Below are 15,647 nucleotides of genomic sequence, written 5' to 3' on the forward strand. Positions count from 1 at the left end.
ACCCAAGGGATACAGGAGTGCTGATGCATAGGGCACTTGTACCCCAATGTTTATAGCAGCACTTACAACAATAGCCAAACTATGAAAAGAGCTTAAATGTCCATCAACTGATGAATGGATAAAGAAATTGTGGTTTATACACATAATGGAATACTACGTGGCTATGAGAAAGAATGAAATATGGCCTTTTGTAGCAACATGGATGGAACTGAAGAGTGTTATGCTAAGTGCAATAAGTCCTACAGAGAAAGACAAATACCATATGTTTTCACTCTTATGTGGATCCTGAGAAACTTAACAGAAGACCATGGAGGAGGGGAAGGAAAAAAAAAAAAAAGTTAGAGAGGGAGGGAACCAAACCATAAGAGACTCTTAAAAACTGAGAATAAACTGAGGGTTTATGGGGTTGGGAGGGAGGGGAAAGTGGGTGACGGTCATTGAGGAGGACACCTGTTGGGATGAGCACTGAGTGTTGTATGGAAACCAATTTGACAATAAATTTCATATTAAAGAAAGAAAAAAAGAAAGAAAGAAAGAAAATAGGGATTTCTGGATTCAACCCAACAAATGCTGAATCATAACCTTAAATAAAAATTAAATTAAAAAAAAGAATGAGGTAAAAAATAAGTTTACAGACCTAAGAAAATAAAGATCAAAACTACATGATTACAGGGGCACCCAAGTGGCTCAGTCACTTGAGCGTTCCACTCTTGATCTCAGCTCAGGTCATGATCTCATGGTTTGTGGAAGAAGAGACAAAAAATAAAAGATAGTGCATGTATGGACATCATCAGAAGTTCAGAATAAAAACTTAAGATACAGTGAGGAACTCCAGAAATCATCCTTCCTGGTACAAGCGCAGAGAGGGAAGCAGCAGCTTCTACAGGCAAGGTATGATGTCCCATCCAGTTTCTTTCCCCTATCTTCCCTAAGGATCAGAAGCAGAAGAAGTTGGGAAAAGGGCAGCAAACTCTATTGTCCACAAAACACAAGTTAAGACACAATAACTTTGGGAATTGGGAGGGGAGGAAAGCATCCTAGGCTCAGACCATAACATATCCTCTACCCCTAAAGAAAAGACAGGTAACTGAGAAGGCACCATCCCTAAGAACCAGGGACACTGCACCTGTCTACAACTAATGCTGAATAAAGACAACAGAGAATGCACTCCCACCCCCAATTAGGTTAGCAAGTAACATAATTACAAACAAGAGCATTCTGTTGCTGGGAAATGAACAAGGTCATTGACAGAAACCTTCTCTGAGGTTCAAGTGCAAGGCGGAGACCTAAAGCAGAGGGTAGACATTGAAATAAACCCTCTGGCATTTTCCATTCTGAGCACAAAGTAGCAATACAGGAATTTGAAGCTGGTGATGCAATAGGAGTAACCCTAGCAACATAAAAACTCAAACCCTGCTCAATTCCTGACTAAACTGACTTAACTCACCAGACTGAAGGCCTACAAAAGGAAGAGGTACGCCTATTCCTATTTACCCGTCTCTAGAACACAAGACATCCAGATTTCAACAAAGAAATTACATGTACACAAAGAAGCAAGTAAAGTAAAAAAATAAAACTGTCAAGAGATAAAGCAATCAAAGGGACCAGACAGAGATACAACATAAATGTTAAAACTATCAGACAATGAATTTTAAATAAGTAAGATTGAAGTTAAAGGCTTCAGTGGAAAAGTGGACAACATGCATAAACAAATGCAGAATTTCATCAGAGCTAGGGAAACCATAAAAAATCAAGCAGAAATCCTAAAAATGAAAATTTCTATAATAGAAATAAAGAATGCTATCAGTGGGCTTATCTATGGGCTTGATACAGACTAGAAAAGAATCCGCAAACTTGAAAATGGGTCAATAGGCATTACTCAAACTGAAAGAGAAAAAAGAGTCAGGGAAGCCACAGTAGACAGCATCCAAGAACTACAGCCCAATATCACACAGATTAATATTCCTATAATTAGAAACCCAAAATAGAACAGAGAGTGGGAGTGGAATTGGGCAGGAGAAATATTTGCAGTGACAATGGTTGGGGATCCTCCAAAATGAATGAAAGACACCAAGCCTCAGATACAAAAGCTCATCATCACCAATACAAGTTATAAGACAACCCAGAATCCTACAACCAACAAAAATGTCTTTCAGAACAAATGAAGGAGAAATAAACACTTTTACAGACAAATACTGAGAGTTCATTAGCAGCACACTTGCACTGTAAGAAATGCTCAAGGAAGATCTTCAGGCAGAAGGAATATACTACAGAACAGGAAACTGACTCTACACAAATGAAAAGTTGTAAAAATTCCATGAAAGTAGATAAATATAAAATTCTTTTTTTCCTTAATTTTCACTTTCTTGGAGGGTAACTGGCTATCTAAAACAAAAGCACTGAATACCTATTTTTCATAATTATTGTTATGTAAAAGAAACATTTGACAACAATTGTACAAAAGATTCACGGGAATAATTAGGAAGACACTATTGGAAGGTCCTTTTGCCAAGTGTTATAATGTTATTTGAAGATAGAAAAAACAGACTGTGAAAAATTAAAGATGTATATATATATTATAAATCCTAGGGCAACCAAGAGAACACTTTTAAAGAGGTATAACTAAAAAGCCATTGGGAAAATAAAATGTTATTACAAAATAATCCTAGAGAAATCTGCCAAAAAAAAAAAAAAAAAAGGAAAAAAGATAAAGAATAGAAAGAATAAATAGAAAGCAATTAGCAAGACGGTAGAGTTAAAATATGGTAATATAAATGCAAACAGTCTAAATACACCAATTAAAAAGACAGAAATCAGGAAACTGGGTGAAAAAGCAAGACCCAATCATACAATGCCCATAAGAAACCACTTTATATACAAAAATGTAGGCAAGTTAAAAGTAAAAGGATAGAAAAATATGTACCATGGGAACACTAATCAAAGGAAGGTGGAGTGGCTCTATTAACATCAGAGAATATCAAAAACAAAGTAGACTTCAGACCAAGAACATTACCAGGGTTAAAAAAGTCGTTACTTGGGGGAAGAAGGATGAATAAGGGGAACAAAGAGAATTTTAGAGCAGTGTAACTATTCTGTTTGACACTAAAATGGTGAAAACATGTCTTTACACATTTGTCCTAACTCATAGAATATACAACACCACCAGTGAACTCTAATGTAAATTATGGACTCAGAGTGGTATTGCTACGTCAGTGCAGATTCATCCGTCACAAATACACCACTCTGGTGAGGAACACTGATAGTGGAGGAGCTTATGCATATGTGAAGGCAGTGAGAATACGGGAAATCTCTGTACCTTCTGTTCAAATTTGCTGTGAACTTAAAACTGCTCTAAAAATTAAAGAGATAATTACTAATGATAAAGAGGTCAAATCACAGAGAAGACGTAACAATGCTAAATGAGTATGCACCTAACAGAACTTCAAAATACATGAAAAACTGATAGTGTTAAAAAAAAAAAGAAAGAAAATTTACAATTATCACTGAAGACTTAAAAACTCTTCACTCAGGAATCAATGGAACATGTACACAGAAATTCAGCAAGGACAGAAAAGAACTAAACAACAACGTCATCTAACTGGCCTTTATAAAACACTCTGTCCAACAACATTGTAAAAATTCTTCTCAAGTGCACATGGTACCTTCACCAGATAGACCATATTCTAGGTCAAAAATTAAACCTTAACAAATTAAAAAGAATGAATATAAATTATGCCCTTGGACCATAATGAGATTAAATAAAAATCAATAACATACCTGGAAAATCTTCAAATATTAAGAAAGTTAAAAGCATACTTCTAAATAACCCATGGATCAAAGAAGTCACAAGAGAAATTAGAGAACAATTTAAAAAAAAAAAAGCAGACTTTAGAATAGATCTATGTTTACCAAAAAAATTAGTAGGTAGTACCGAGAGTTCCCATATATCCTCTGCTATAGTTTCCCCTATTATTAACAATTAAACTAGGTTAGTACATTTGTTAGATTTGGGGGTTCCTGGGTGGCTCAGTCAGTTAAGTGTCTGACTCTTGATTTCATCTCAGGTCCTGATCTCATGCTTCACAAGTTTGAGTCCCACATCAAGCTCTGTGCTGAAAGCCCAGAATCTGCTTCGAATTGTGTCTCTCCTTCTTTCTCTGTCCCTCCCCACTCTGTGTGCATGCACATTCTGTCTCTCTCTCTCTCTCTCAAAATATATAAACATTAAAAAAAGAATTTAATTAACCAATATTAATACATTATTCTTAATATGTTAACTGAAGTCCATAGTTCATTCAGAGTTCCTTAGTTTTCCTTCATATCCTTTCACTGTTCCAGGATCCCATCTAGGAATCCATATGATCTTTAGTTCTCATGTCTCCTTAGGCTCCTCTTGGCTGGGATGCTTTCTCAGACTTTCCATGTGTTTGATGATTTTGGCAGTTTGAGGAGTAATGATCAGATATATTCTAGGATGCCCCTCTATTGGAATTTGTCTGATGTTTTTCTCATAATTAGCTTAGGGTTATCAGTTTTGGGGAAGATCACAGAGGTAAAGTGCCATATTCATCACAACATATCAAGGGGACCTACTATCAACATGACTGATGTTGACCTTGTTCACCTGTTGCAGCTGTGTATCATGTTTCTTTACTACAAACTTCCTCTTTTTTTTTTTAATTTTGTTTTCAACGTTTTTTTTTTTTTTTTTAAATTTTATTTTTGGGACAGAGAGAGACAGAGCATGAACGGGGGAGGGGCAGAGAGAGAGGGAGACACAGAATCGGAAACAGGCTCCAGGCTCCGAGCCATCAGCCCAGAGCCTGACGCAGGGCTCGAACTCACAGACCGCGAGATCGTGACCTGGCTGAAGTCGGACGCTTAACCGACTGCGCCACCCAGGCGCCCCCAAACTTCCTCTTTTTATCCCTCTTTCCATACTGTACTCTTTAGAAGAAAATCACTATATACAACACACACTTAAGGGATGGGATGTTATGCTCCATCTACATTAGAGTGGAATACATCTATTTTAGAGTGGAATATAAAATAATTTATTTGGAATTCTTCTGCATCTCTTTCTTCTCCCCATTTATTTATATATTCAATTATTTGTTTATATTAGTATGGACTCAGACATTCATTTCATCCTTTGAGTTATAATCCAATGCTACCTTGTGTTGGTGCTCAAACTGTTCCAGCTGTAGCCAATGGGAATGAAAAAGCATTCTGAATGGAATGTAAATAAAAACACATCAAGAATTTGGGGATATTGCTAAAGCAGTATTCACAGGAAGATCTGTTGTATTAAGTACTTATATTAGATCAGAAGAAATAACTCTTATCAGAAATCAATAAAATTGAAAACAATAGGAAAAATAATTAAAACTAAAAAAACTAGTTCATAGAAAAGATCAATAAAAAGACAAATACAATATGGTTTCCCTTTTATGTGGAATTTAAGAAACAAAACAAAGGAAAAAAAGAGACAAAATAACACACTCTTAAATAGAAAGCATAAATTGGTGGTTGCCAGAGTGGAGGTGGGTGGAAGGATGGTGAAATAGGTAAAGGGGTTTAAAGGGTACAAACTTCCAGTTACAAAATAAATAAATTATGAAGATGAAAAGTACAGCATGAGGAATATAGCCCAAACATTGTTTGGTGACAGATAATGATTATACTTATTGTGATGAGCACTGAGTAATGTACAGAAGTATTGAATCACTATATTTATTGTATGCCCGACACTAATATAACACTTCTAATTATCCTTCAATTAAAAATTATCAAAATAAATAAAATTACACTGAATTAAAAAAAATGAAAACCTCTAAACTGATCACAAAACAAAGAGAAAAAACACACTTTACCACATCAAGAATAAAACAGAGGGTATCAAGTCAGATATTACAGGCATTACAAAGTTAATAAGGGAATATTATAAACAGTTCTAATTCCATAAATTAGACAACTTATATTGATGAGACAAACTGCCAAAGCTCATTAAAGAAGAGAAAGATGATTCAATAGTCCTTTATCAATTAAAAACATTGAATATTGTTATGGGCTGAATTGTGTCCCACCCCCCCCCCCCAGAATTTTATATGTTGAAGTCCTAACCTCTAATAATTCAGAATATGATTGTATTTGGTGATAGGATCTTTAAAGAGGTAATTAAGCTAGTAAGATTTTTAGGGTGCACCCTCATCAAATATGACTAGTATCCTTACAAAAAAAACCAAACAAACAAAAACAAAAAACACAGCTCCCAGATGCTACACAGGGAGAAGACAGCCATCTGCAAGTCAAGAAGAGGCCTCAGAAAAAATCAAAACTGCCAACACCTTGATCTTAAACATCTAGCCTCCAGAATTGTGAGAAAATACATGTCTGTTATGTAAGCCATTCAGCCACTAGTACTTTGTTATGAAAACCCTAGAAAATGAACACAAATATGTATTTTAAAACCTTACAAACACATTCCAAGACCAGATGGTTTCACTGAATTCTAGCAAACATTTAAGACAGCAATAATAATAATTTTGTACAAACTCTTCCAGAATATAAAATAGGAGGGGTACTTCCAAACCAACTTTATGAGGGCAGCTTTGCCCTGATACTCAAACCAGAAAAAGGCACTCCAAAAAAGAAAACCGCAAATCAATATCTATCATGAACGTAAATGCGAAAACCTCAACAAAATACCAGCAAATCAAATCAAGCAACAAATAAAAAGGAAAAACCACAAAGCTGGGTTTATCCCAGGAATACAAAGCAAATTCAACATTTGAAAATCAAATACCAACAGTCCATAAGTCACCATATCAACAGACCAAAGAATAAAACCTGTAAGATCATCTCAGCAGATACAGAAAAAACACTGGGAAAAAATTCAACATGCACTCATGATGAAAACTCTAGGAAACTAAAACTAGAAAGAACTTCCTTAATATGATAAAAGACATCCACAAAAATCCTCCAACTAACATTATCCTTAATGATGAAAAACAGAATGTTTTCCCCCTAAAACGGAGCCCACTCTCTGTACTCTTTTCAATGTTGCACCAAAGGTCCCAGCTAGTTCAACAAGTTAAGAAAAAGAAATGAAAAGCATATACATTAGAAAGGTTGAAAAATAAAACCGTGTCCATTCATAGATAACATGAGTGTCTACATAGGCAAATTCCAAAAAGAATATACAAAAACACTCCTAGAATTAAGAGTGAATTTAATAAGGTAAAGGGATACAAAGGCAATATCAAAAATATCAATCATATTTCTATATACCAGCAGTGAACTATGGAAGTTAAAGTATTTTATAATAGCACCAAAATGCAGAAGATACTTAGATAAAAGTCTAACAAAATATGTACAAGATCTGTATGTTTAAAACTATAACACACTAACTACTGATAAAAGAAATCAAAGCCGACCTATAAAGAGAAATGCTTCCATCGGAGAACACAACTATGATCCCACTGATAACGTTAGAAGTTGAGAATGCCACCAGCCCATTTTGGGCTCCTCATGCTACCAAACTGACAGAAAAAGAGGGGCTACTATAATGCTTGATATGACTAATTCTAATTATCAAGGGGAAATTGGGTTCCTACTAAACAGCAGGGGTAAGAAGGAGTATGTTGAGAATGCAGGTGATCTTCTAGAGTGCCTTTACAGTGATTAAAGTCAGTGGAAAATGATAACAGTTAAATTTAGACATGACTGCTACTAGCTTAGTGATGAAGGGATGAAGGGATGAAGGGATGAAGGTTTGCATCACCCTACCAGACAAGGAACCACAACCAACTGAGGTGCTTGCTGGGGTCAAAGAGAATACCAAAGTAGTAGAAGAAGGCAGTTCTACCAGATACAACCTTGTGACCAGCTGCACAAATGAGGACATAATAGTTACAAGTAAGTCTTCCTTTTTCAATATAAATGTCTGACACAATATATCAAGTATTCACATACATTCAAATATGTAAATTAACCACATATTTTTGTTTTCTTTTATAGGATAGTAAAGGTGAAGTGTTAATCAGCTGAACAAGGAAGACATCACTCAAAGACAAAAGGGGAGGGGAGCCTAGGTGGCTCAGTCAGTTAAGGGTCCAACTTTAGCTCAGATCATGATCTCGAGGTCTGTGAGTTTGAGCCCTGCACCAGGCTCTGTGCTGACAGCTCAGAGCCTGAAGCCTGCTTTGGATTCTGTGTCTCCCTCTCTCTCTGCCCCTTCCCACTCACACTCAGTCTCTCTCTCACTCTCTCTCTCTCTCTCTCCCTCCCTCCTCCTCTCAAATATAAACAAACATTAAAAAGAGAAAAAAAGACAAAAGGGAGATTTTTATATTCTCTTTTGAGGATGGGGTGAGAAGGTGTTTTCAGTTGCACACAGGATAACTGTATCATCGTAGATGGAAACATATGTTTTTATTTGGAGATTAGGTATGGTTTAAAGAGATATATGTGGGTGCCAAGTTGACAAAAGATGGACTGTGGTTATTTTGCAATATGTCAATATGGCTAGGCTGAACTTCTTCTCCCAGAATTCCATTTCCTAAATGTTTCCAGTTAAGATGATTGACGAGAGAGGTTCTTATGTGAGACTTTGGACGGTGAACCTGAAACAATAGCCATTTTGTAGTTCACACACACTATAGCTTATCTCCTGACACACCTCATTTTTTACACAGAGGGAAAAACTTGGTATCATAAAAATGGCAATACTTCCCAAATGAATATGTTGCCACTCCAATCTGAATTTCAAAATTTACATGGGGGTATATGCATCCCGATATTTACAGTAGCGTTATCAACAACAGCCAAACTATGGAAAGCACCCAAATGTTCATCAACTGATGATGGATAAAGAAGATGTGATATATATATACATACACAATGGAATATTATTCAGCCATGGAAAAGAATGAAATCTCACCATTTGCAATAATGTGGATGGAGCTACAGACTACGAGTAAGTAAGTAAGCAAAGTAAGTCAGTCAGAGAAAGACAAATACCTTATGGCTTCACCCATATGTGGAATTTAAAACATAAAGCAGATGAACATGGAGTGGGAAGAGACGCAAATGAAGAAACAGACCCAACTATGGAGAACAAACTGAGAATTGATGGAGGGAGGTGGGTGGGGGATGGGTTAAATAGGTGGTGGGCATTAAACAGGGCACTTGTGATAAGCACTGTAAGTGATGAATCATTAACTTCTACAACTGAAACTAATATTACACTGTATGTTTACTAAGTGGAATTTAAATAAAAATTTGTAGAAAGAAAAAAAGGGGGGTTGTGGGAATGAACAAAATAATTTAAAATACCACATGTAGCAAGAGCCCAACTAGCCTACAAAATTTTTTATTAAAGCACTATTGGCATACAATATCTATTAGCTTAAGCTGTACAGTCATTTTTTATCTTTGTACATTATAAGATAATGCCCACAATAAGTCTAGTTACCACCTGTCACCAAAGTTATTACACTATTATTGACTATACACCCTATGCTTTACGTTACATCCCCATGACTTGTTTATTTTATTACTGGAAGTTTGTACCTTTTAATCTCCTTTACATTTATTTTTTTAAAAATGAAGGGAAGGATTTGCCTTTCTAGGTAGCACTTAGAACTACTGTCGCATTTTAAAATTTTTAACAATTTAGTCATTGTAAATTGTTGCTTCACTGTGGTTCGATTTTCACTTCCCTGACTAAAAATTAGGTTGAGTACCTTTTTCAGATTTCCTCTTCTGTGAAGTGCCTACTGACATCTGTCTGGTCAACAAGTAATAGACTCAGGGGCTTAAACAGTACTTGGGCTGCTACAACAAGTAATAGACTCGGGGGCTTAAACAACAAATATTTCTTTCTCACAGTTCTGGAAGCTAGAAGTCTGAGCTCAGGGTGCCAGCAGGGTTGAATTCTCTGTGAATGCCCTCTTTCCGGTTTAGAGATGGCTGCTTTCTTCCTGCATCCCCACGTTATAGAAAGAGAGCCTCTAGTTCCTTCATCCCTTTATAAAGGTACCAATGCCATCATGGGGCTCTACCTTCATAACCTCATTTGAACTCAATTACCTCCCCAAGCCCCCATCTCCATCTGTCATCACATTGGAGATCCAACATGAATTCGGGGAGCTGGGGGGAGGGCAAAAAAGTAGTCCATAGCAATGTCTTCTGCCCATTTTTCCTATTGTCTTTTCCCTATTAATTTGTAGTTCTTTATGTTTTCTGGCATTAATCCTTTATTAGTACAGATCTCAGTCTCAGTAACAGACCCCAGGACAGACCTAACCCTAAAGTGAAAATGAAAAAGAGGGGAAAAGAAGGGGACTGGGAAAGAAAAAGCAGCTCCTGTCTGCTCTCCCTGGGGAGCTGGCCTTGCTTCTGAGGGCCGGGCCGTGCCACTCTCCTATCATACAGAAACCAATGTCACATAGCACTGATATTAGTTGTCATTGCAAGACTGTAATAAAGCAAAACAAAACCATCTAATCATCATATCTGAACACAGACAGAACTCAAAAGAATAACCCATAATATACCAACTGCAAGCTTCTTGTTCCTCATCGCTCTGAATCTCAGCTCTCAAAACCACCTGCTTGGTTAGACACTGATCTTAGATCATAAGCTTCCTGCTATTGCTGCAGCAGCAGTACCATGAATAAAGCTTTCCTTCTTTTTCCCAACCCAATCCAAGAATTTCCCCAAAGGTTCAGTTCCATGGATGTTTATCATATTACTTTATATTATAATAATATTTTTAAAAGAACTACCCTAACTGACCAACAAGAAGAGATTGACTATGCAGATAATTGTGCACTCACACAATGAAGTATCATTTAGGTTTTAAAAACTGTTGGGTAAATGTGTGTTTATTAAAAAGCCATGTTTACAAAGGAATGTGTTCATTTTTATTTTAAAAATAAATTTGTATTAAAACTTCCACTTCTGCCTAAAACGTAGAAAGCTGGTATCACCCATCACCCATACACTAACAACATGTAAAAGTTGAAAACTGCAAAATAAAAACCAATAAAAAAAAAATCCACTGGAGAGCTGTGGCTGCAGGACAACCAAGTAGTCTGAAGTCTAAGGAAAGACAGACGCCTCCAAGGAGAGACAGGTCACCAACACGAGTTCACTTGTAGCAGCTAATGGGAGAAAGAGATGCCAGACACCATACAAGTGTAAAAGAAGTATTCAGATAAAAAAAAAAAACTTGATGTATTCCTGAAGGCTGAATGTGGCCTAATGTGACAATTTAAAATTCCGGGAAGCCACAGATAAAAGAGTTTTGCAACACTCTTGCAGACTCAACAGGCCTCCAATAGGTGCTCATTAAAAAGCAGAAAATAAAGGAAACAGAGTAGGAAATGGAAGGAATCTTTCCCTCAGTGGTACAGGCTTGGAGGAGAAGAGTTACTACCACCGCAGAAAATGTATAAAGCCGTTACTTGGACCTACACCTCCGCATTGAAGAAAAGTCTTCATTTGCAGGCAGAACAGCAGCAAACCCCACTGTGCACAGGTGAAGAATCACCGCCTCTGAGACAGGCAAAAGAAAAACACTCCACTCCTGGAGGAAGGGCAGGAAACAGTCTTAAGCTCAGGATCCTAAACCAATACTATAGTAAGTCTCTCACCACTAAGGAAACCTCCTCCGACAGGAAACCTCCTCCCACAGTAAACCTGCCAAAAATATAAAGCAGAGTTTGAATGCCATAATGAGGAGAGGCAGCATCACTGACAAAGCCCCTCCACTGACAACCAGGAACAGAGAACTTGCCTAAGGCCGAGACTGGACTACGACCACAAAACACTACCTGCCCTCCTCTCCAGGCCAGCCAGCACCAGGCTACCTACCACTAGAGCAGGGCCATGAGTGTAGAGAAGAGCACTTCTGAAGCACAGGTACATGGGGAAGGCCTGAAGCTAAGGATGGAACAGGAATGAGAAGGGAAACTCCAGCAGTGCAGTTGCCACCCTAAGTACAATTCAAATCTTGAGAAAGATTTAAATTTTAAGTTAATAGTTCACCGTAGGTCATGACAGCAACACAAAAGGAAAGCCCAGCTCATGTCCTAAACACACTAACTCAAGTACCTATACTAATGGCCTAACGGGGAATAGGCATAAATTCCATTTATCTCAATCTCTACTCTTCTACACCCAACATCAACACTCTATCAAAATTTACAAGATATACAAGAAGCAGCAACAATGACAAAATCAGTGTCAAAAGAACAAGGCAATCTACAGAAAAAAAAAAAAAACTTAGAAATGACCCATGTGTTAGAATCATAAGAGAGGGAATTCTAAATAACCATAATTAATATGTGAAAGCTGTATGGAAAAGGTGAACAAAGTACATGAGCAGATAGGGAATTTGAACAGAGAAGGAAACCATAAGATAAAGTCAAAACCTTTGTGAGAGCTGAAGAATGCTTTCAAATGGGTTCATCAGTAGTAGACTAACACAGCTGAGGAAAGAGGCAATAAACTTGAAGATGAATTGATAAAAATTACCTTAACTGAAACTCTAAGAGAAAAAATAGGAGGAAAAAAGGTAAAAAGCATATTTGTACAGCCCCTTTGGAAAACAATTTGTCAATTATATACACTTACAATTTCAAAATCCCAATCATAGATACATTTACCTTAAAGAAATGAAAATGTAGCTTTACCCAAGACCAGTATGTGAAAATTTGTAGTGTTTTTTATCCATAATTGTTTTTTGTTTGTTTGTTTGTTTGTTTTTTTAACGTTTATTTATTTTTGAGACAGAGACAGAGCATGAATGGGGGAGGGGCAGAGAGAGAGGGAGACACAGAACCGGAAGCAGGCTCCAGGCTCTGAGCCATCAGCCCAGAGCCCGACGCGGGGCTCGAACTCACGGACCGCGAGATCGTGACCTGAGCTGAAGTCGGACGCTTAACCGACTGAGCCACCCAGGTGCCCCTATCCATAATTGTTAAAATGTGGAAACACCCAACTGTGCCTCAGCTGGTGAGTGGATAAACAAACTGGTGTAGCCATACAATGGAATACTAGTCAGAAAAAAAAAATTAAATACCAATAAAAGCAATGGTGTACATGAATATCAATAGCATTACAAAAAAAAACTGTACTCAAAAGGCAACATATTTATGATTCTGTTTATACAACACTTTGGAAAAGAAAACTAACAAGAATGAAAAGAGATTACTGGTTGTCAAGTGCTTGTGTTGGGTTAGGGGAAGACTCAAAACAGTACAAGAGAAATTTAAAGGCTGAAGGAAATGCACTGTATGCTGACGGTGGTGGTAGACCTTTTGTCTAACCTTACAGAACTGTATGCTAATTTTCTCATTAGCTATTTTTGTGTCAGATCTGTATTTTAATAATTACATAAGTGTGAGATTGTCAAAATCAGTAGATTTGACATTTTCCAACTTTAAAAAAGTCATTAGACAAGATGATTCTGGCACTTGATCTAAGGTTGAAATGGGTGATCTCTATAGTCCTCTCTAGCTCCAAGGTTTTTGAGGTATGGGATTCCCCAATCTCACACAAAAATTTTACATATATATAAATTTATATGTTTTTATAATTTTTATAACTTTATATGTAAATCTACGTATGTTCATGGTTATATTTATGTTTACATTATATACAAATGTAAATACATATACACAAAAATTTTGACTATCTTCAGTATTATGATTTATTTTTTATACAATTTGTATTTTATTTTTTCCTCATAATATACCCTATGTGTAATCCAAAAAAAAGTTATTATTTTACTTACAAAGTATATATACTGTGCAACAAATTAAAATTTAAAAAATGAGGAAGAAGGTCATGTGCAAGTCTACACAAATCTATAATTCCTAGTATAAGAAAATATAAATAGCTCATTTTATTAAATTGACATGTTTGGATTGCAAGCATAATTCATTCTAAGTCGATTAGAATGGAAACATGCTTGTAATCCAAAGCACTTGTATAACAAAGCAAATTTCAAGAACCATTAGCTCAGTTGTGATCATGTGACATTCGGCATCACATATCACAATATGTGATCACAAATAAGACATCGCTCATTTTTCAAGTTAAAATTTATTAGAAACGTTTGCTTGTCTTGCTGAGGACTCTCAAAACAAGTTACTCACAATCCAAGGTTTTACTGTAAATTAAAATATTTAAAGAAAGGGAGATATTTGCCCTTATGAAGGTGAGGTGTGGAGCATTTTCTTCATTCTTAAAAAAATCCTAGGAAATCATGTTTGCTCCATCTAAAAAAGTTTTTCCTAGCTCTTTCCCACATTTATATTAGAAATTTCTTGGTTCATACCTCTGAAATATAGCTTCTTCAAGAATGTGATAATAAAAAGAGGATGAAGTCATACCGTGGAGCTGAGGAGGGACAGTCTGGGATGGCCCTGCAAGTTCTTCATCCTCACTGCTCCACTTGTCTCTTAGGAAGCCACTGGTGGCCCATACACCTGGGTCACTGTCACTAGAAAAGAAATATATTTCGCTGTTCATGGTTTCAAACAATGTATACATTTTTTAAAGAATCTCTGATAATCTATATTAGTTATTCAGTTGACATTCATCTTTATTTCAGTTTAGCCATGTACTTCTGTTGTCAGCACCCAGAATTGGCCCACTTCAAAAGGGATCACTCTGAAGTCCCAATGTCTGATCACAAACTCCATCTCTTCCCGCATTTATCTGGCTTGCAAACTAGCCATCTTGGATCAATCTACCTACGCCCCTTCTTTCCTCCTTTACCCAGGCTGTGAGAGAAAAGTACTGAGGTCACTGGGATTTCTGGTATCAGCACAGAGCCATGTGGAAAATACTGTGATGTATGTCCCTGTTGAGTCTCCTCTACTTTTCTTCCACGACAGCTAATTCTGAATCACCGCCCTCGTTTAGACCCTATCTTAATTCTCTGCCTTAGTATAAACAGAGCCCCTTCTGGAAAATGCAAGCCAGGAAGCAAGAATTCGTTCAACTAATTCTCTTTTAAAATGTGTACTTATGGGGCACCTGGGTGGCTCAGTCAGTTAAGTGTCCGACTTCAGCTCAGGTCATGGTCTTGTGGTTTGTGAGTTCGAGCCCCACATCAGACTCTGCACTACCAGCGCAGAGCCTGCTTCTGATCCTCTCTCTCCTTTTCCCCTGCCCCTGCCCTGAACTCTCTCTCTCTCTCTCTCTCCCTCTCAAAAAATAAACATTTTAAAAAATAAAATGGGTACTTAGATACATCAACATGTTTCATTATTCTTTACTTTCTCCCTGATCAAAATTAATCCTTCCACATTCAACTCCACACCTTCTATCTCTTAAGTCTTTTCTTTGAAATGACATTTTCATATATATATAATTAATCTCTCCCTATGTACAAATTCCGCCATAACATAAGAATACTCAATTCTCCCTAATCTTAAAAATAGAAACTCTTTTCACCCATAGCTAATATCATCCTCAATGGGGAAAAACTGACAGCTTTACCCATAAGGTCAGGAACATGACAGGGATGTCCATTCTCAACACTGTTGTTCAACAGAGTGTTGGAAGTCTCAGCCTCAGCAATCAGATAACAAAAAGAAATAAAAGGCAACCAAATCAGCAAGGAAGAA

The 15,647-nt window shown here is 36.9% G+C and overlaps 1 protein-coding gene and 1 long non-coding RNA gene across 10 annotated transcripts in view; one reads left to right on the forward strand and one right to left on the reverse strand.

Annotated features, from left to right (window-relative positions):
* PTPN20 (protein tyrosine phosphatase non-receptor type 20) overlaps positions 1-15,647 on the reverse strand; it is a 117,270-nt gene that overhangs the window by 34,376 nt on the left and 67,247 nt on the right. For all 9 annotated transcript variants that reach the window (XR_006209035.1, XR_006209034.1, XR_006209033.1 and 6 more), the window contains one exon: positions 14,406-14,515. Coding sequence is in view for 5 of the 9 variants with exons in the window: in XM_042960266.1 (XP_042816200.1) it covers positions 14,406-14,515 (110 nt within the window). In the remaining 4 variants the exon portion in view is untranslated. The remainder of the gene's footprint in view (positions 1-14,405; positions 14,516-15,647) is intronic.
* LOC122231795 lies at positions 1,434-8,094 on the forward strand. Its single transcript, XR_006209038.1, has 3 exons — positions 1,434-1,474; positions 7,792-7,917; positions 8,020-8,094. It is a non-coding gene; the product is annotated as an uncharacterized LOC122231795 (long non-coding RNA).

The sequence above is a fragment of the Panthera tigris genome, chromosome D2, assembly GCF_018350195.1.
Source record: "Panthera tigris isolate Pti1 chromosome D2, P.tigris_Pti1_mat1.1, whole genome shotgun sequence".
In the NCBI taxonomy this organism is placed as follows: Eukaryota; Metazoa; Chordata; class Mammalia; order Carnivora; family Felidae; genus Panthera; species Panthera tigris.